Genomic DNA, 22,411 nt, shown 5'->3' with positions numbered 1-22,411 from the left:
GGAACCACTCTGTTCCCCTGTGATGTTGAGAAGCTAAATCACATTTTCTAAAAGTATAATTTTGCCGACACATTGCGATACCCTTTCTTGAGGATTTTTCCAAAATTTCCAAAGCAGAATTTTAATGTTATTGTCTCTTTAGTGCACACATACATACATATTTGGGATTATGTCTTTGGCTAAGTAGGCCTGTAGGCCGGGCTGGGTGCTGCAGCTCTTATAGAGATAATACCCTGACTTCATTTAGAATATGTGCCACAGAAAAAGCAAAATGCCTCAGGAGGACTTACAGATCATGACTGCACACTATCTTCTCAAAGCCTTAAAACAGCATTACTTCTGAATACAAATTGTCTCTGTGTTTTATCTCACTGTGAGCACAAGTGACAACTGCCATTTCTGCAAGAAGCGGAGCAATTAGATTGTGATGAAGTTTTCCTTCTCATATCAAAACTACAGTGGGCAATCCGAAAAACCATCTACTGCTTCCTTGCCGCATTTTGTACTCAGAGCACCCATTGATGCTGAAAGATACTGGTTTAAGAGCGTGGGTACCTTGGTTTAGGACAGGGGACCTAAGTACTGGATTTCGCATCACAGAACTGACCTTAAGAATCACCCGTGAAAATAATGAAATGGTTCAAGTGAAGAAAAATAATACATTGAGGCTATTGCTGTGTATTTGTGTTGTGTTCCCATGAAAGAACCAGTGCCTGAAACTGGCACTTGAATGGCAGTATATGAGAAAGTGAGTGTGAATATGTGTGTGTGTGTGGAGAAGGGGATGGGGGGCAGGGGAGCAGGGTGTCTTTCTGTTAGCACAGATCAGGATTCCCTTACAAACACAGGCTGCAAGTCATGATGTCCTGCCATAACCATGCTCTTATTTTGTCTCTTCTCTCAGAAACAGGATTTGGGGAAGTACAGAGACATGTGGTGGATGTTGCAGGTTTTTGGAATTTGCGCAAGGTGTACCTGACACAGTAATACTAAGCGTGACTGATAGCAGTTTAATGCAAGCTAGTTTGTTGCTTTGTTCTGCTGTTAACAGAACATGAGAAGCAGACCAGAGCTGTGGCTTCAGCAACCAGCAGTGTGATGCTGGCTGAGCTGTGTACAAGGGGGGTTTGATTCTCAGCAGATGTCTCAGATACCAAGCCATTAGATCCCACCGCAAAAATAGTTGTGTAAAATGTTTGTGCATTGGTTCTGGCCTGGCGGCAATAGGACTGTTCCCCTTCACTGAGTGGCTTGAAATATCCCACTTGGGCTGGGGCTTCTGTCCAGCAAGCCTTCTTCTTCCATGGGTTGGCAAGGTTCCTCTGTGTGGGAATGAGAAAGGAAAGAGGTATGTGGAAGTTTTCCCTTCATTTTTGCACTTGCACATTTAGAAACTGACGTGCATTTTCCTAGCAGGCTGCTGACATGTAGGTTTGCCACCAGAAGGGCTTGGAGAAGGAAAACAGCAAGGTTTAAGGCTTCTCACTACTTTTAGGGATGTTGTTTGGCTTCAGGAAAAGAAGGACCCGTAGTCAAACCCACAGGTGATGCCAGCTGGCAGACATCAATGATGGCAGCACTGGGAAGATGATTTACACTGTCTGGGCATCTGGCCCTGCAGAAGAGGGGTGTTTTGCACTGCAGAATATGAGATAATTTGGAGCCTGCACACTCAAGGGTATGTTTAGTGTCAAGATAGCTGTTGGTCATTCTTCTCTTTTTGGTGTGATGTGTTTCCCACCTGTGGCCTTTCTTGGCCTTGCCAGGGGCATGGGTGTGCTTTGCAGAATTTGAAGACGGTGACCACTACTGACCACCATATACACATATTTTTCAGCTAATCTCACTATAAAAATCCTGCCACAAATTCTCCCCATTTCATTCAAATCAGTGAAATCATGCAAAAATGCTGCTTTTGAAAACAAAATGTTCTTAGGCAGAAAAGCCATATGTTTTGTTCAGGGAGTTTCAGACCTGAGTGAAATCTGGCTCTGGTGTTTTTGTTGTTCTTGGCTTTATAGGATGTGTACTGTCAAACTGAACTGTGAAAATGGGCTAAGCACCACACCCAGAAAATAACTGGGCACCTTCATCAGCAAAGTGATGGCATCAGAGCCCCCTTGTTGTTCTGCATGTGACAAGACCTTTGTCACCTGATTTTCAGGGAGAACTTCCCCTTGTGAAGTTCAAATGTGCTGCAGCCACGTGCACATGGCTTTCATAATCTTCACAGCCTACAAGAGGCTAGGGGTTTGTTTGTTTGTTTATTTCTTTCAGAAGAATCTTTAACCACAGCAGATTTTTCTATTTTCTACAAGAAGCACTACAGTGAGAGTATGAGCAATGACAGGAAAAACTAATAGGTTAATAGAGTGGTAGAATCATTTAGGTCAGAAAAGGCCTTTAAGATTATTGAGTAAAACCATTAACCTAACATTGCCAAGTACGCCACTAGACCATGTTTCTAAGCACTACGTCTTCTAAACATCTCCAGGGAAGGTGACTCAACCACTTCCCCAGCAGCCTGTTCCACTGCTTGACATGGGGAGCGATCCTGTCTGCTGAAGACATTGTTACTAATATCCAATCTAAACTTTCCCTGGTGGAAATGGGGGCCATTTCCTCTTGCCCTGTCTCATTACCTGGGAGAAGAGACTGACATGCACCTCACCACATCCTCCTTTCAGGGAGTTGTAGAGAGCAATAAAGTCAGCCCTGAACCTCCTCTTCTCCAGGCTAAACAGCCCCAGCTCCCTCAGCTGGTCCTCACAGGACTTACTGTCCAGACCCCTCACTGGCTCTGTTGCCTTTCTCAATGTCTTTCTTCTAATGAGAGGCCCAGAACTGAACACATGATTCAAGCTGCAGCCTTGCCAGTGCTCCCCAGAGTCAGGGGAAAAATCTCTGCCCTGTTCTGTTGGCCACACTATTGCTGCCACAGACCAGGATGCCATTGGCCTTATTGGCCACCTGGGCATGGCTGGCTCCTGTTCAGACACTGTGGAGCAGCACCCCAGGTCCTTTTCCCCTGGGCAGATTTCCAGATGCTGCCTGAAGTCTGTGGCACTGCCTGGGGTTGCTGTGACTCAGGTGTGGGACCTGGCACTTGGCCTTGTTGAACCTCATACCACTGGCCTTGGCCCATTGATCTGGCCTGTCCTCACCCTTTTGCAGATGCTTTCTAGCCTCCAACAGATCAACACTCCCATCCAACTTCGTGTCATCTGAGAACTTACCAAGGGTGATCCCCTCGCCCAGGACTGGCTCTCAGGATTGTGAGCCCTGGAGAACAGCACTAATGACGACACATCAGGTGGATGCAACTCCACTCATCAGTCTCTGGGTCTGGCCATCCAGACAGTTCTTAACCCACCAACTGCCCAAGTCAAAGGAAGCCAGTTCTTCTAGGATAATATCTGGGAAATGGTATGAAATGGTGAAAAATGTTTAGCTAATGTCCAAGTGGACAACATGCACAGCCTTTCCATTATCCACTAGGTAGGTCACCCTGTCACAGAAGGAGGTCATGTTGGTCAATGAGGATCTGTGCTTTCTAAGTCCATCCTGACTGTGTCTCATCACCTGTTGCCTCTCTTTCTTCAGTAGATCTTTTAAGGACATTCCATCTCTGGCTTTCCCTAATTGCTTTCTGCAACTTTATGATTCTGATACACAAAGCATCTTGTGGTGGTGAGTTTCTCCATTTCACAAAATGAGGACAGAGTGAGGGGATAGCATTCCTTAGCCTGCTGCAAGAGGATGGAGACACAGAGAGCACAGGGAACCACACTGCACATCAGAACCGAGCACTGATGTGAAAATGAGAGAGGTGGAGTGGGATTTGTCTTGTGCCATGGAGCAGGGGCATCTACTACTAAATAGATGTTCTTTCTAGCTTCCTTCCAGGTACAGAGGGCTGGTGCCAGGTCCTGGTCCTAGGTGAGTTCCTGACTTCTAGGAGATCAGTAATATTGATCAGTTTTAGTTCAGCAGTACCTAAAGGCCTTGGATTTGACATGCATTGTTCAAATGCAGCAAAAAGGCAGCTCAACTCACCAGCACTGGCTATCAGAGCACTTAGTGAAAATAAGCAGCAGGATTTCAGTGGGTGCTGTAGATAGCCCCTGCAATTCTTTACCTTTTCTATATTTGCTGGATGCCTGATTTGGTACTAGACCATGCAGGTTTTACAAACACCTGTTAGACAATAACCAGAGAAATGAGGAGTACCAGTTGCATTCTCAGCAACTTATGATGCACTTAGAAGCAACCTCTGGCCTGGGACAAAGCACAGAGCTTTGTCTGATGTATCTGCCAAATTAATTTCTGCTCCTGATATGCCCAGAAGGTGTTAGTTCAGTCAAAACTGAGACTTTTCTTGCCAGCAATAGACTCTCAGAAAGGCAACAGAAGTGTGTATCTGCATGCTAGCCAACACAGAGCTTCCCTGTGGAGGAGTTTAAAGGGGAGGGTGCCCAGATCACTGTCTTTGTTCTTTTCCTTCTCTGAGATGTTTCAAGTCTGAACCATTGCCTGACGGTGAAGAAAACAGCTTCTTCCTCTGCTAGCTGCATGGTGTTTTGAGGTAGGTTGCCAATTTCCCTACTAGTGATAGAAACCTAACCTTTTTTTCCTGTCAATAGACCAGAATATGTCTGAACAACCACACACAAATGATAGTTTACAAATACGAATTATTTTCTATAAGCATGGAAGTGATATAGAAGCTTAAGCTGCAATGGATATCTAAAGCAGTGTTTCTTACAAGAACCTGAAGTGTCATTGATACACTTGCTTTTCGTATGCAAGTGTATTAGTCCTAAAAAATGCTTTAAGTCAATGTTTCTCATAAGCCACCAGCAAAAGCTGTGATATGCTGTTGGCAAAAAAAACCAACAACTGTGTTTGTACAGTAGGTACACACAAAGGATTTGTACCTTTTCAGACTGAGTTTTAGATCAGACTTGAAGAACTGCCAAGAGAGTTCTGCAGGCAGAAAAATCTTGTGGGAACAGGGTGGAAATGGCCCAAGTTGTTGAAACAAGCCAAAACAAGATAATTTATTCCTAGATAATTACATCAAATCAAGTTTGACGTACATGCAATTGTGTCTGTGGAGGGAGATAATATAATGTAGCTAATATAGAATAGGAACACAAGACGTCATGAGCAAAATTAAATCCTAGTGTAGCTTCAGTGCAATTGGTACTTATTACCCTGCAATGAATATGACTCAACTTTTCATATAGAAATTATATATGACTGCAAACTTTTCAATATATATGAAAAAGACCTTTTCCATATGTTAGTAATCACTTCCAATAATGCTATTATTAAATGTCATTATCCTAATAAGTTAGCTAGTGCGTTGTAAAAGCATTTATCTAAGAATTTTTTAAAGTCTCGGGAGAGGTACAGCAAAGTGACATACCTGCTTATTACTACAGCATTTTGAAGTAATACCATAGACTATTCAGTAGATTCTGAATTAATTTGAGAGAGGATAATTATTCTGCTAATCCCAATAACAAACAACAGCTTCAAAATACAGCTGTAGTGTCCCGAAAACTAAGATTTGTGCTCTGGCCAGAATACATTGTCTAGGCTTAACAGCGACTCCTGAAATAAAGTGGAGAACTACTAATCATTTTAAACTACTCAATCTAAACCAATAAACAGCTTCACAGAGGTAAAGATTATGAGGTGCATCTATCAGAAGATTTCACACTGGTATTACTGTCAGAGAAAACTAAGGGAGGGAAACATGTTAAGATTGGCTCTTGGGGAGCAAATCTTCTTTTTCTATCCACCTAAGGTCTGTTTAAGTCAACACATTGATCCAAAAGGTACCTAAGAAGACATGAGAGTGGTGGCTGAAACTTACTAAGACAACTGGCTTACCCTTCTGTTTATGTTTATGTTTGTGTTTATGGTTATGTTTGTTCCTTTTTTAGTCCACTTCCTTTTACACACAGCTTGAGGAGTGTATTGAAGTGAAACTAGGATAAAATCTGGATACTATAAGGAACTGTACAAGGAAGCCCTGGAGGGTAGTGATGACATGGGTCATGCTTACCATTTGTCTGTACCAAGCATTGCTTATGATCTTGTGATCTTGCTTATTGCTGCCAAGAGCTGTCAGCCCACAGTGTGACTACTAGGCAGACTAGCAACAACATTGAGAAAATATGAAATATATATAAGTATTCAGAATCTGAAGGGAGGATAGTGAAAATTGCTTATTTCACATTTTTTTAGCCCCTTCTAAACATATAAAGAGTAGAGTGCATGTTTCTATTAAGGAAATAATACTTAGATGAGAAGTGTGAAAGAAATGCAGTCTAATACTGCTTTGGGCAGCACCACCTTCCCTCCACACTAGGCCTTCCTCCTTTTTGGCCTTGCTGTGGCTGAAGGGGCAGCAGCAGCTGCAGTGTCACCTGTTGGACAGCCAAGGAAGGCAAAGAGGGCCTCCAGCAGCACATGGGCAACTTGCCCTGACAGGCAGTTTTCCCACACGGTTCCTGGCACAGGTGCTGTGGGCTTTGGTGCCTGTCCTCTGCCATCCATCCTGTCACTTCTGGGGACACCTTGGCTCCTGCCCCCATCAGCACAGAGCCTTGCTCTGCCAGGACCAGGCATTTCCCACTGCAACCACCACAAAACTTCACCCAGCCTAGAAAAATTCCCAGGAGATGGACATTTTCATGTCTGCCCCCCCACAGCACATATTTTCTGGACAAGTCAAATAAGAAATCATCAACACTGTCGGTTCTTGGCCTCTGAGAAGAGACACAGGTGATTTTCACAGACAGAGAAGGAATCTGTTTTTTGTAAATATTTGTTTTTACTAGAGGGATATTCTTACTAAGGTCAATGGTTCAGAATAGGGGTAAGAGTGGATAATTTCTTCATTTTACTATGGGCTCACTGAGTGGTCTGTGGCTCACCAGAGACCCCAGGACAGTGTGGAAACATAGTTTTCCATATGTTCTTTTTCAAGTAAAGGATAAGACTTGAGTTTGCTTGGGATGCAGTGAGGCATGAAGAGCATCACTTCAGTGCAGGCTTGGCAAATTTGTCTTAATTTACTCCTTTGAACAACAATTTGATCTATATATCCATAAAAGGTTTCCTGATTGTGCATATGTGTGTGCATGCCTGACATACATAAAATATGCAGCAAAAAACTGAAAATAATGAAAAGAAATTCCATAGAACATTTTTACACAAAACAGCTGTTTGTCAGGTCTCTTTAGCTTTATGCTAATTTCTGACATGAAGCTCCAAATTTTTCAGTGCGAGAATCTTGCTCTTTCAGCTATTACGTAAAACTTCTCTTTTAAGCCCAGGAATCAACATTGCTCTCTTTTCTCTTCTTTCCACATACATCTACATCAGACAGATTATACTCATTCAGCAAGACAGATAGTCACTGCCTTTCAAACCTGTGCTATGTAACATGCTCTCCTTGACTCTCATTTTGAATAAAACTTTGTTCTTCATCTACCTGTAGACCGGGAAAAGGACAATTTGGCTGAAAAAAGACATGCTCTGGGATCAAAAGGGTGGGAGAGAGGGGCTTGTGGAATGGGTATAAAACCACATTTGAGTTTCTTTTCACCTTTATCTTCCATCATTTGGGGTTTTCTGGGTTTCCATCAGTAATCCAAGCAGCTCATTTTTACAGATTTAGTGTGTTTCATACTCTAATTGGAATCTCAGTGTTTTAATGTCTTCATTCAAACAGTTTCTCTGATCGTGGCACTGAAAGGTAAGTCTTATGTTATACATAGCTTTATATGAAAGAAAGGAAGTTTATGTGATAATGGTAATACTTCTTAAAATCCATCAGACAAAGAATAATTTAAATTCATTTATTCATAACAGCAGAAGTTAATATTCTTTCCTACAAGAGATTTTCTGACATTTATATTTTCTTCAGAATTTCTGCTATTTTTGCAGAGGTTGTTTGGATTGCTTCACCATTACCATGGCCGAAACTTCTCTTTATTTTCTTTTGGTTTTGTTCCTTTTTAGTCTTTTCAAAATACTGTTTTTCCTTAAGCAAATAACATTGCTTCCATTAAGATGGTATCAGAGCTCTCTTTCAGCTTTACTGTGGATTTATGTAAGTATTTGAACAGAACATTCAATTCTGTTCTCTGTTTTGCAGCTAAACATTTTAATGATACAGAATAAATCACTCCCCTACAACTGAAGATTTAGGATTTAAACAACTTTGCATATGCTTTCATAATTTGAAAATTTCTGTTAATGGTGCATGCTTAGTTAGGAAATAGGGGAATAACATGTGTAAATGCTGGTTTATTTATGTAACTTCTATTATTTCAGTAGGAGTGATTTTCCTTTTTTTTTCTTCCTCTGCTGATCAACCTCCTTTATTTGTTCAGCATCTTTCTTATCTAAGATGCTTCAAGCCTCCCCAAATGTCATTTTGAACTGAGCTCATAAAAGGCTGGAAACAGTTTCAAATACTTAACTAGTTACTTGGGACCAAATTGTGTACTCCCTTGGCCTGACTGTTGAAAACCATGCAGTTGAAAGTAGAAAAAAATTGGCATGTAGCCCCGAGAGAATTGAAGAGTGGCAACCATAGGAGCAGTGATTCAGATTAGTCTTTGTATTAAATTCACTGAAGCAATACATCTGGAATGTATTAAAACAATTTTGTTGTGTGATCTGTCAGTTCTGTGCTATTATTCTAGGGTCTTTAAAACCCTTTCCTCTAGGTTAAATGAGTTTTTTGATTGCAAAGTGACAGATGACAGGAGATGTTTTTCCTTTCCATCTTTGTCAGGGGAATCTGATGAATTTCATGCTAGGCTCAGTACCTTTTCATTATTTTACCATGGAGTTGAAAATATAGGAAAAATTGCTTGTAATAAAATTTGCAGATGACAACAGAAACAGATTTGCTAGAGAAATATGAGTATAGAAAAGGCAGGAAATTTCAGAATCAGGTCTTGCTATTTGCCTTTTATTAATAAGGCATGTTGGCTGGTAAGTATCCCTGACCAGTGATGCCTCTGTGTACATGTGTGCGTATGTGCACAAAGATAGAAATAACAGTTCCCTTTTTTGTTAAACTTTGGTGACCTCTGGTGAGCTTCTTGCACTCTCATTTCATCCTAGAGCTCTTTGGCTGGAAGGAAGTTTTGTCCTTTTGGTCACTGGATGAGAGACCCCCTGTTGAGGCCATTCTCAATCTTGGCAGTTTTGGAAACTTGATTGGTTTGAGCTGGTTTTCTCTGTGGCCTTGCTGAGTTTATGGCTGCAGAGCATTTTCTGGAGAGCTTTAAAGGAAGTGACCTTTTGGTTTATTCATTGTCACATGCAGACTGTGAGGAACAGAAACAAATAAGCATCACAGAACCAATTTGAAATGGTTTTGAACTGCAGGTCAAATAATAATAATAAAAACAGACCTTGACATGTGTGGGCACTTGGCTACTCACTGTACAAGACTTCTTTCTGTGTTCTGTAGCTTCACTTCATCACCTAAAGCTAGGTGTGTGTTTTTCAGTCTAAACTAAAAGGGGGGGAAAGCTCAGCTCAAAACCTATGCTCCAACACAGAAAAGAGACACCTTTCTAGAATATTAACAGAAGATCCCCACCAATATGAAAACTTGCTCTGCACATCATCATACCTGTGATGACATCTAGAGGCTTATTTCTCCCCTTGCTTTCTATATTCAGACAGGTAGACTGGGATTCCTACTGGGAGAACCACAAAAGTGCCTGTCTGAGACATGGGAAGAGGAAACAATTGATTAGGCTGATCAGCACTCATCTGAAAGACAGAAACAGCACCCCTACCAGCCCTTCATCTGAGGTTTGCATTGGCATCCTCAGACTGCCCCTGGCTCATCAGCAGCAAGTGGTACTGCAGAACAGCTGTGCTGCATGGCAGTGCCAGGACTGTTTGCCACCTCAGTGGAACAGGATCCCAGATCCTGCTCCCCAGCAGTGGCAGAAGGTGGTACCAGGTGTTCTTTGCCATTTCACCATTGTCTGGAGCATTTTCCCACGGAAGTGTCTTAAGGCTGGCAGCTGTGCAGTGCCCTTCATGCAACTTACTTTTGGGTCAAAGCAGTTTCTCTGGGCAGCAGGGGAATTATGGTTATGGTCAGCCCAATGGGAATACAAATGGCTGTGTAGAAGCAGGGGAGCAGTGAGCATGCAGCAGGATCTGCAAGTTTTCTTCCTTGAAATGAGTTGGTCTGAACCAAGTTTGTCTTGCTGCTGAGGGCTTCCTGCAACCAAGAGCAAGACTGGAAGGTACTTGCCTGCTAATTAGTGGTGAGAATAAAATATTTCTGAAGTAAGGCATATTTATACACGGTTGCATGTTGCTAAGCACAGTTAAAGGAAAATAAACAAATCAGCCAAAGAATTTAATTTAATCTTACATGGGCATTGTTTTCACAAAATGAAAGACCTTTGTAAAATTGTGCTCTATCACATTGCCTCCACAAACATGGTACTGCTTGCTAGGCTGAAAGGTGAGCCCTATTGGTGACCTGAATGTTCCAGACCCAGTCTCCAGCTACTTCAAATTTCTTAGCTTATGAGTGAAAGTGTGCTTCATAGTTTTTTTTGCAAGAGATTAATATAGTGTCTGCCCTTCCCTTCCCTTCCCTTCCCTTCCCTTCCCTTCCCTTCCCTTCCCTTCCCTTCCCTTCCCTTCCCTTCCCTTCCCTTCCCTTCCCTTCCCTTCCCTTCCCTTCCCTTCCCTTCCCTTCCCTTCCCTTCCCTTCCCTTCCCTTCCCTTCCCTTCCCTTCCCTTCCCTTCCCTTCCCTTCCCTTCCCTTCCCTTCCCTTCCCTTCCCTTCCCTTCCCTTCCCTTCCCTTCCCTTCCCTTCCCTTCCCTTCCCTTCCCTTCCCTTCCCTTCCCTTCCCTTCCCTTCCCTTCCCTTCCCTTCTTTTGAAGTTATTGAAGTTACTGCTTTCCTGGTGACCTCCAAAAGGTATGCAATAACATCTAGCCAGGACATTCTGGCAGCAGGTGAGCTCCTTGGATAAGAAGGAGCACAGACTGGCTGCATTTACTGGGATAAATAAATTTAAAGGCTCCTTCCCTTTCAAGTACATGTCCCATGTATGTATGTATGACATCTTCAGCATAGGATGTTTATGTTAGGTGAAGAGGGTGCAGTACTTGTGTGTTTTTTCCACAAATGTTTGTTAATGTGTAGTAATCAGCAGGTTCCTACTGAGGCCTGGGGGCCAAGCAATGGGACATGCTGGCTTTGTGGGCCTGGCAACACCTCCAAATAACGCAGTTTTCAGCTAAAAGGTGTAGGTACGACCAGTCTCACAGCTGTCTCAAAGTCCAGTTTTTGTGTGGCATCTGATATCTTCATTCCTTCTAGCTGTACTTCAAACACACTGGGACCTTTTCATTTTGGGGGAAAGACAGAGACTGTCCTCAACCCAAGCAAACCTTGAGTGTATTTCTTTGTCCAGGCCTTGGCTTCCTTGTAATTAAATGACTCATAAAATTGCTCACATACAGTTCTGCAAACAAACACAGGAATGTGTCATATTATTAAATGTTGTTGGGTTTTGGGGTTTGGTTAGGTTTTTGTTTTTTTCTTTTATATAGCTGGCATGGAAAAAGCTGTGGGAGTTTTGGGAACAAACTGTGAGCTTTGTACTTGTGCTTGTATAGCAGGAGTTCTGGTTTGCATTAACTTGGGTACAATGTGACACTGGAGGGAGAATTTCTGAGACATGATTCAGCCTTTGCTTTTTCCTGTAATCTGACTTGTGTAGTACTCCAGCACCAACAAGAACCAGTTCTGCTTATTCCTTATAAGTAGAAACCACAAAAAGATGAGGAATGCCATGCTCATTCCCTATGGCAGCTACAGAGTGGACAGACAAAAAGGAAGTCATGGCTGACTGAGGAGTTTAAAAATAGTACCTCATTGCTGTATGCCCCTGGGGAAGCAGTAAAACCAGTGAATATACAATTTTAAAATACCCAAAATATGTGTATCCATGACAGAGTGAACAACAAATTTACAGAAGAAAAAGAAAAAAAAAAAAAGAAGGTTTTGTGCTCAAGTGCATTAGAAGTGTGAAAAAAATGAGGTGGGTCCTGAGTGCAAGGTGTGTAGCTGTATGCACAGAAACAGCCCAGTTTGGGGCATTTACTAGCACCAGAGGAAATCTTGCTGAAACAAAATGATATTGATAATCTAGGTTTTTATACCCAACTATGGATATAAAGATGTGTCATTACTGGGGAAAATTAAGGAAACATTGATTCTAAATATGTATCTTTTGGGAAAAGAAGCATCAAACCTAGCCAAACAGTCAATTTATATATGCTCCAAAGTAGAGTGGGAAAAACACCCCAAAGTGCTGCTCTTTGACAAGCTCAGTAAGCTTGTACCTCTCATGCATTTCTTGATGTATTCATACACCCTGAAGCCATCTCCTTGTTATCTAACAGGATAACAAATTTTCGTGTTATCTTCTAGAACTATCACTGAAAACCAACATTATTAATTCTTGCCAGATTACTGAAGGTGGGACCTGATACACCAGTCAGAGAGAAATCTTGTGGTAACACTGGTGAAATCTGCACATAAATTAGAACAAGACATGAAGATGCAGCTACAATGGTTGCTCAGTAACAACTGAGGAACAAGTCATTATTGAACTCAAGTATAAACTAATGACAAGAAATATTTGCATATATGCATAAGTGTGTAATATTTTTAAAGGAAAGTCTTCAAGCTGTTTACGAGACAGCCATTAAAGTTCTCTGCTACATGTTCTGCTGCTCAGTGATGCAATTATAGTCTTGCTGTTGCTGAAATGGGCACAATTTCTCTTTATTAAAGCACGAAGTAGAAAGAACAGATGCTGGTGTTAATGCAGCCACTGGCAGGTGACAATGGAACAGGACAGTGTCATTGAATGGTTCTTTGCAAAACTTTTTCTCTTTTTCTGTCACTGCAGAAATGTGTTGCATTTCTAACAATGCAGAGCCTGGCAGGGAGCCTGAAGCTCAGCTGACTGAACCTCTGACACATGGAGCGTGCTGCATGGGCAGTGTAGCTGCAGGTGCAGGGCAGCGGCATTCCCCCACAAGCACTTTGATACAGACCTGACAGTTTCTTGGTGACATTTTAAGGCATTTGCAGCAGTGGATAGACAAGGGGAGTTTAATGATCTCTGCACAGTTACACTGGACTGGTCATCCAGGGATATTTACATTTGAAGTAATGAATTTTAATGGACAGTAGTGTAGTGCTTTCCCCAGCTGCCTCATTTCCTCTCTTGTCTGGTTATCAAGAAACGCGCACACCTCCACTGCCTCAGGGAAGCAGCTGTTATACTCCATGCAGGGTTAATTATACGCCAAGGAACCCAGTGGCTCTTTGTCTCAATTATCACATACGTGACAGAAAAGAGTAAAATATCTACTTGGACACAGATGCACAGCACTAGCTTGGCTTCAGGGAACTCTGAGTTCAGACTAGACGACTGTTCTCAGGATTTGCCTAACATCTCTCTGACTGTTTTTTTAACAGGAATCTATTTTTTCCCTCTTTTTCTGCATGCCTTGCAGTCTTCAAGACTTCTTGAGTCCGTCCTCACTAAACTTAGGGCTGGTAATTACAACTGCTTGCTTAATGTTTCCCGATGTTATTCAATCCATATGTCATGCTCACTCCCTTCTAGGCACGTGTGGGGCATAGTCTGTATCTTTCTGCGTGCAATCCCTCATTGCTGCGATCATTTAAAAGACAAGGGGACACTGAGCCTCAGAAGTCTTGGTTAATCATCCACAGCTGACTATTCACCATATAAATAAATGATGATTCGTCCTCACATGCAGCATTGCTTCACAGCAAGGAGCAAAGAGAGTGTGTCTGTCCTCTGTAACACGCAGGCACAACAGCAGCCAGGGCAGAGTAGAGGGTGCCAGAAATGGCCAGACAAGTGCTTCACTGCAATTGTGTTCAGGCATTGCCACCTCCTGGCAGTGCTTCGGTGAGGACACCCTGCTGCCTTGATGCATGACCTGGCTGTGCAGGCCAGGCTGCTTGCAGATGGGTTCTTTGGCAAACTGGCAGGGCTGACTGTGCTGATTTAAGGGGTGAAAATTATGGGTATTCCTCACTGTCTGATTAAAAGCCCCCTTTTTGCACAGTATTAGAAGCAAGGACAGGCTAGATCAGGGCTTTTAGGATGTTTGGGTGTGTTTTTATGAAAAAAGCCACATGCTTCCCATACTTCAAAATCATACTCCGTGATTTTGTAAATTTGAGCCCTAACTAAATGTGTAAATACAGAGTTTTCCTCCAGTGAAAAGCCATCTTAGCATGTTATCACCTAGTCCTTTATTTCCACCACCCTCCCTAACTGCATGCTGCAGTTTTCTACCCCTTAACTCTGTCCTGACAATTATCTGTAGGCCTACACCACCAAGTGGCATTTCTGAGACAAGTCAATCTAAAAACAGACAACCAGATCCAGACAGCCAAAAGAGAAAAAGTCCCTTCGTGTCAGTTGATGGTGCAGCCCTACAAGTGGGAAGGTCAGCAAATAGGCCAGATTTGCTACGCAGGAAAACATCCACAGAAGAACAGTCAGTCAGCCACTGACTGACTTATCCAAAGGCAAACAGCTGCTTGAAGTGTTGCCTACCTTTCCGCCTTTCTTGGTTATTGTTCAAATTCACATTCTCACTTATCTAGCCTTAGCTTTCCAGAGAACCTGAGCATGCAAAAAAGCAAAATGAAACACTAAGATGTTGCTGTTATTATTTTAGAATACCTAGAACAGCAGTCTGCATCTGAGGGAGGCCCCATGTCATATAATGTGACTTAAGTCTTGCATAGCTGACATCTGTAAGGCAGAAATTCTTAGCTAGCTGATACAGTGCATTGACTCCTGGCATTCTCTAACCTTACAGATTCAGCACAGAATTGCTGTAAATCACTTTGAAAGTACTTAGGTGCAATAACAATATGCATATTTTGGGAATTTCCTGCTATTCTTGAATTGCTCTGAAAGCAGCCCAAGCTTCAGTGGCTTTATCTGTCCTGGTGGGCACCTTTCACTGTCAGCAGGTAAAACTCAGTGTTCCACAACAATCACGATAACTCAGTACATATACAAACTGCACAGAATCAGGATTTTTTACAAAATGAAAGGATTCTTGTTAAGACAGCATATTTTATAAAGTATCTTTAATTAAAATGTTAAAACGGAATCTATTTATTTCACGATACTTTATATTCTCATTGTAAACTTTTACTATGTAATAATGAAGTTAAAAATAATCAAGTAACTCCAGAAAGTGATGTTGCCATTCACTCAGAAGAGAAGAAATAATCCTCTATGTTTGTTGTATCAGACATCACTTTTAAAGAGAGTGAGAGATAGAGATGAATATATCCCTCATTCTAGAAAACTGAGTACTGTCACTCGCTGGTTCATAGAGATTTGTGCAATTTTTTTATAGCTAATATCCCCATAACTGTACTAATTGCACATGTAGAGATAACAAATTCTCTGCAACATAACTAAAGTGACAAAACACGTATGTATAACTATTGCTAACTTCTACAGAATCTGGTCTTGTAGAAAAATGTTTCTTAAAAACAAAACAAAATTAAATCATCTTCAAGGCAAGTCACATTTGGTCACATTGAAACACAGTCTATTACACTCAGTATCTTCCAGTAGCTTGTGGTGCCTTGCACTGGACAGCCAAGACTAAAGTACTAAAAGGCACCAGATATTATTTAACAAACAGGCCATAAACTTAGTAAAAATAAAAAAAAAGTAGCAGTAGTTTCTATATTTGTTTATAGTCTCATCTTTTATGAAAATTATTTGACCCTTTTTCAGTTTAATTGCTCACACAATTTAATTACTAGAGAAAAAAAATACCACTGCATCTCTAAGAATACTCTGTTCACACAAAAATTAAACACATATATACTAACCAGCCATATGCAATAAATATATCTAACTCTAAATCTTATTATTTATATTCTGCTAAAATCTCTATATCTAGCAAACAAAATGTAAGTAGATTCCTGAGATATATGCAAATGACAATAAAATAGCTGCTTGTAAGTAATAAGTGATAGAAATGTCTCTATTGATAATATTTAAAATGAGGTTGAGCAAGCAAAGCATAAGGGTAAAAACAGAATCAGAAATTCATTCTGTGATTTGTTATTACTCTACTATACTTCCAATTTAATGGAGATGCACACTACATTACAGAAGACTGGGAAGACAAATGCCTTTTCCTGAGATTTGTCCCACAGGACAAATACTAAGATTTTGGACCCGGTAATCTTGTTGTCCATGCGCCCATTATAAAATATTTCAACTAGATGTGAAATTTAAATTTAGAGGGAGTAAAGTGTCATGAAATTCTCACATGCTTTCTAAAGAAAGGTTTGAAGAAAAGATAGAAATGATTGCTATTCCAAGCACAACACAAGGAGCTATGGTGTACCCAAACAGATCCATAGATGTGGGGGCCTGAATACATGTTGTATTGTGAGATCAGTGTGTGTCTAGGTTACTCCAAACGAGCTGCAGCTGCAGGGTCCTTAGCTGGGCAACAGCTGTGGCTCGTGAGGGTAACTGAGATAAATAGGGGTGGGTCAAGAGCCCAGGAGGAGCCCCTGAGAAGAGAGAAAGGACTGTGCTGCAGAGAAAGGAGAAGAGCCCCAGCAGAGAGGGAAGAACAAAGCTGCAGCCAAACAGAGAGAGAGAGAAGGTATGGAATCCCCCGGACAGCCGAGAGCTGTGCAGCCTGAGAGCTGGGACTTTGGAATAGCAGCCTGAGAGCTGGGACTTTGGAATGGCAGCCTGAGAGCTGGGACTGTGTGTATGGAATCCCCCGGACAGCCGAGAGCTGTGACAGCCTGAGAGCTGGGACTTTACGTGTATGGCAGCCAGAGAGCTGGGACTATAGAAGAGGCAGCCTGAGAGCTGGGACTGTGTGTATATTATAATTGTTAAAAGAAAAGGGGGGAAATGTGGGGGCCTGAATACATGTTGTATTGTGAGATCAGTGTGTGTCTAGGTTACTCCAAACGAGCTGCAGCTGCAGGGTCCTTAGCTGGGCAACAGCTGTGGCTCGTGAGGGTAACTGAGATAAATAGGGGTGGGTCAAGAGCCCAGGAGGAGCCCCTGAGAAGATAGAAGAAGAGCCCCGGCAGAGAGATGAGAACAACGCTGCAGCCAAACATCGAGAGAGAGAAGGTATGGAATCCCCCAGACAGCTGAGAGCTGTGACAGCCGAGAGCTGGGACTATGGAATAGCAGCCAGTGAGCTGGGACTTTGGAATATCAGCCAGAGAGCTGGGACTATGATAGAAGATAAGACAGCCGAGAGCTGTGACAGCCTGAGAGCTGGAACTGTATGTATATTGTTATTGTGTAATTGTTAAAAGAAAAGGGGGGAAATGTGGGGGCCTGAATATATGTTGTATTGTGAGATCTATGTGTGTCTTAAGTTACTCTAAACGAGCTGCAGCTGCAGGGTCCTTAGTTGGGCAGCAGCTGTGGCTTGTGAAGGTAACTGAGATAAATAGGGGTGGGTCGAGAGCCCAAGAGGAGCCCCTGAGAAGAGAGAAAGGACTGTGCTGCAGAGAAAGGAGAAGAGCCCCAGCAGAGAGGGAAGAACAACGCTGCAGCCAAACAGAGAGAGAGAGAAGGTATGGAATCCCCCGGACAGCCGAGAGCTGTGACAGCCTGAGAGCTGGGACTTTACGTGTATGGCAGCCAGAGAGCAAAGATTACAACACATAGAAAAAGTATCTCTGGAGAAGGATGGAAGAGCACAGAGAAAGGTAAGCGCTGCTCCGTCACAGGTGTATTTTCAGGAATGCAGTGCTGGAGTTTATGTTAAAATATAGAATCATCTTAGGTGCTGGTATGTTTTCTTCCAAGATGAGATCAAGCCTCAGAGTTCCCAGTTTTCACTAGGAAAAAATAACTCCCTGAGGAACAGCTGAGCTGAAGAACAAAAGAAGAGATGAGGAACAAAAGAAAATGGTCACATTTAAAGGATGTGACAATGTTAGAGAGTCAGAACTCCCAATTCTCCTCTGCTTACTTTACTACTAGGAATAATGTGATTTGGTTTAAAGGGGCTTGGTGATAAAATCAAACACACTGTCAGTCAAAGCGTCTGACACACCTGCACAGCGAATCTGCTTCATATTGAGAAATGCTTATGCTATTCTTCCTTGAGGAAAGGGAAGGCTGGAACAACTAAATACATTTAAAGGATAATAATGCCGATGAGAAGAATTTAAATTCCAATTTGCATTGGAATTTAAATACGAGAGGAAGAGGGCTCAAAGTCATTAAATAGGTTTTACAAGACTGCAAAATATAATGCAAATAAAGCTATAAATAAAATGAAATGGAATGTAGCAAAAGTAGAAGCATCTTAGATCTAACATTCTTGCTGCACACTTTGAGACTGTTGCACTTCCAAAACTCTTTTGGGGCTGGATTTTGTGCAGAAGGTAAGAAAAGGCAACCTTACGGATGCAAGGCTCAGCTCTGAGCTTTGCAGGTTGAAAATGGAAGTACAAAACTCGAGGTTGCTTGGTTTTGGAAAATGTGCTGCTTCTCAGAGGGTGCTGGCTGGAGATGAGGAAGCTGCCGCTCTTCACGCCGTTAGTGGGAAATGTCATAATAGTAGTTACGTAACCTCATCTCCACTGCAACAAATCCTGGTCGGTCGTCAACGCTGTGGGAAGATGACAAGTGTCACTGCGCAGGAGGGACAGAGCTGTCAAGGTTCATGGGCCTTACAGCCCTCGAGACTCTACCTCAGTGACAGCTCACTTAAAGATGCTCACAGTATATTAAGGCTACAAAAATGACTCTACAAAATTAATACCAAGTGACAAATACTACTACAGAGCATCCTGTCAGTGGGTTTACTATCATACCTGTTTATGGTTGATGAAGACACTAGAAGAAAGAAATGGTAAATCAGCTCCATTTTCTACTTCATTTACTTTAGTAATAATCTGGAGAAAAGAATATTTGCTGTGCAATATCTGCCTTTTAATGGGTAGTACCATCACACAGAGTGGTTAGAAGCACTGAGAGGAGCCTATCCACACATCATATGACTGTACCATCTTTCTTTTATATCTGCAATTGTTTCTTTATTTGGAGAACACAAACTGACAACGAGCCCTTAAAATTTTACATTACATATTGAGATAGTTACTCTGCCTGACCTGAACTTTCTTTTTAAAATGTATTTTCTTTCTAATAATAAAGATATTTTAGTATAAAACCAAAATCAGTATGCTTTATGATATGTTTGTTACTAAAAACAAAACCTGATCCCTTTCACTGTAGACCTGCTATAGCATTCCTTGAGTCAAACCAAAAGGTAGGAATTACTTTTTGGTTGCACGTTCTTTTTAGAGTACTGGGTTTAATAAAGCTAACATGAAGCAAAGTACCTAAAATGAAGTACCACAGCACCTTAACATAGAACTTTTGGACAAACCTATTCTCCTGATGATGACCTGAAAGAATAAGTGATGTTAGAGTAATTTTGGGTTCTTTCTACAGTTATAAGTAACTTCAGCAGAATAGCTTAAAACAATAAATCATGAAAGAGTTTTAATATATTTTTGCAACATACTAATTTAAAAAATCAGGTAGGCTTTATTTTTTTTTCTGTATTTCATAGTTCTAATTTCTAAATTGTTATGAAACAGAAAAAAATGTTTCTGACATATCAGAAAAGATGGTTTGCCTCTCACTGATAAGAAGTCAGTGTGGTATCCAATTTGAATATATTCCATTATTAGAGAAAAGATAAATAGCTCAAAAAAATAAATATTGAGAAATAGAACAAATATTTTGGCAATATGACTTTGAAATTTCAGTAAAACTAAACCCTTGGAAATTCAAATTAAATCAATCCAATTCAAAATGAAACAAAAACATTTGCATACTTTCAAATATTCTTTTCAAAATGCATTAGACTGACATCTTTGTGTCATTATTTTTTATGATACCATGTATTTTATATATACATATATAAGTTATGTTCTGGCAAACTCTGTTCTACAAAATTGGCTTTTTGTAGTACACTCTGTAATTTAGATAATTTTCACCTGAAAGTGCAATTCACTTCTGACCTTGGAGTATGGTTGTGAAAAGATGCATTTTGAAGTAACCCCTACTCACCCTCTTTCTAGCTATTAATCATGTATATTAAAATGTGCTTCTATCAAAAGAGCATCCCAGCACACTCACTTGTATGTCCAACACAATTTCATTAGACTATAGACCTCTGTTGGGCAGACTTCAGGACGTTCCATTCGTTCTCCTCTTTCAATCATCTGTGCAACTTCTCCACCTTTCATTCCCTGGAACAGGGTGACCAGAACAGTCATCCAAGTTGCAAATTATTACAGCACACATGACAGCATAAATCAAACACAGGACTGGAACTGGTTTTGGGCTATCCTTTGACTCACTTCTTGCAGCAAGTCCCTTTAGTTAGGAAAAAATATTGGTTCAAATTTGTTATGAATTTTTAAAGAAAAAACATGACCAAATAAAACCACTCACCTTATATGGTTTTTGTCCATAAGAGAAAGCTTCCCACATTAAAACCCCAAAGCTCCAGACATCACTTTTGCTAGAAAATTTGTAGAAATTCATGCATTCTGGAGCATACCATTTGACTGGCCATTTTCCATGACTTTGTGCCTAAAATATGTCATAACAGAAAGGAAAAAAAGCAGACTAGATTAACTGATAAGCAGTAAACAACATCTGAATGCACATAATTAACATTAACTTAGGTCTACACACATTTATACTAAGTACCATAACATTTCCGATGCAGTTAGCATTAGAGAAAATGGGTAACAGTTTCTTTGAAAGTGTTACAAAATTGTTCTAATCTTCCACTTTCAAAATAAAGTATTGAAATGAAATCCATGGTAAAAAAAAGTGTAGCTAAATGACTTTGAGTCATGCTTTTAGCAGCATTTAATTTAAAGTTGCTCTTTAGAATATTTTTTTCCATTTGGATCTCACAAAGGCTAAGAGACATGTCCAGATGGTTGAAGAGGTTGCTCTTATTTCAAAGCACAGTGACTTGTGGCAAACTGCAGTTTACCTAAATGATGCCATAATACTGCTTTATGAACATTCAAGTGTCAAGCTATACCAGCACAGTGCTAGATCTAGTGACGGGGCCCTACTGCATCCTGTGGAGTTGTAAAGAAAATGGACTTTGATATTAATTCTTGAGGCCCTGAGACTGGGATTGAGAAGCTAGGCTAGGCTAGTGGCAGAGATTTAAGATGCCTTTTCTGCCACCAGTGACTACTGTTCCTACACAGGAAGGTCTACACAAGGGAGTATGGGCTTGCTTTTCCTCTGCAGTGCTTCAGGGGTTGGATTATTAGTTTCAAAGAGCTGATGAAAGGGAATAAGCAGAAGGAAGAAGTAATTTGAATCGTAAGAGTGTATATCAGGAAAGCAAATATACACATGGTAACAGTCTTTGTCTCCCACCTTCTACCTTACTAAATGTTGCAATTATTTTAATCACTTGAGCTGTACTGAGGTCCAAAGAATTTAAAACCAAGATAAACAAATTTTGCTTAGGTTAATTTATTATTTAACAATGGTATTCTTTCAAAAACTTCCCCTAATTATGTTATATAAGGCAGTGTATTAGTGGTAGCATACATTTTACTTGGACATAATGGAAACTGTTTCTCAACAAACACACTTCCCCCACTTATATAAGGTAGTATCTAATTTCCACAATAACTTGAAATCTTCTAATGACAAGTTTATCAAAAGGAAATGAAAGTAGACAAGTAAATGGAAGGACAAGCTTTTTCTTCTCTACATGTCTTAATGTTGATCACAAAATTTGAATTTGGTAATCTAATATTAGGTCTTACAATAATGAGTGATATATAATATTTCTCATTTTCAACTGCATTTCAACTGAAAATATCCTTATTAAGCTATGATACTACACAGTTTTCATGTTGTGTTCAGACCTTACCTTGTAATAATTTTCATCAGCACTAAGAGCTTTAGAAAGTCCAAAGTCACTAATTTTGGCATAATGTTGGGTGACTAAGAGCACATTTCTTGCAGCCAGATCCCTATGAACAAAATTATTCTCCTCCAGGTATTTCATCCCCATGGAAACCTGATGCACCAGCTCTGTTATATTCTTCTCTGTGACATGTCTGAAAATCACAATTGAATTTTAAAGAGGTCAGTAGTTCATTTTCATGACTTTTCATGGAGTTTAGATACAAATCTTTACTCTAAAGTTGTCCACATTACACTGGGAACCTGATTCACTTACA

General features: G+C 40.8%; 1 protein-coding gene across 5 annotated transcripts in view; it reads right to left on the bottom strand.

Annotated features, from left to right (window-relative positions):
* Positions 1–10,945: 10,945 nt before the first annotated feature.
* Positions 10,946–22,411, bottom strand: part of SYK (spleen associated tyrosine kinase) — a 53,933-nt gene continuing 42,467 nt past the window's right edge. For 3 of the 5 annotated variants that reach the window (XM_074532455.1, XM_074532454.1, XM_074532456.1), the window contains 4 exons: positions 22,099–22,288; positions 20,637–20,777; positions 20,319–20,431; positions 10,946–11,543 (listed from right to left, as the gene is read on the bottom strand). In XM_074532455.1, the coding sequence (XP_074388556.1) occupies positions 11,426–11,543; positions 20,319–20,431; positions 20,637–20,777; positions 22,099–22,288 (562 nt within the window). In that variant the 3' untranslated portion in view covers positions 10,946–11,425. Of the gene's footprint in view, positions 11,544–18,008; positions 18,781–20,318; positions 20,432–20,636; positions 20,778–22,098; positions 22,289–22,411 lie in introns of those variants that run through there. The other 2 variants (XM_005486211.4, XM_074532457.1) reach the window with 1 other exon arrangement.

The sequence above is a fragment of the Zonotrichia albicollis genome, chromosome Z (assembly GCF_047830755.1).
Source record: "Zonotrichia albicollis isolate bZonAlb1 chromosome Z, bZonAlb1.hap1, whole genome shotgun sequence".
Taxonomy (NCBI): domain Eukaryota; kingdom Metazoa; phylum Chordata; class Aves; order Passeriformes; family Passerellidae; genus Zonotrichia; species Zonotrichia albicollis.
This window is presented reverse-complemented; position numbering and strand designations above follow the sequence as displayed.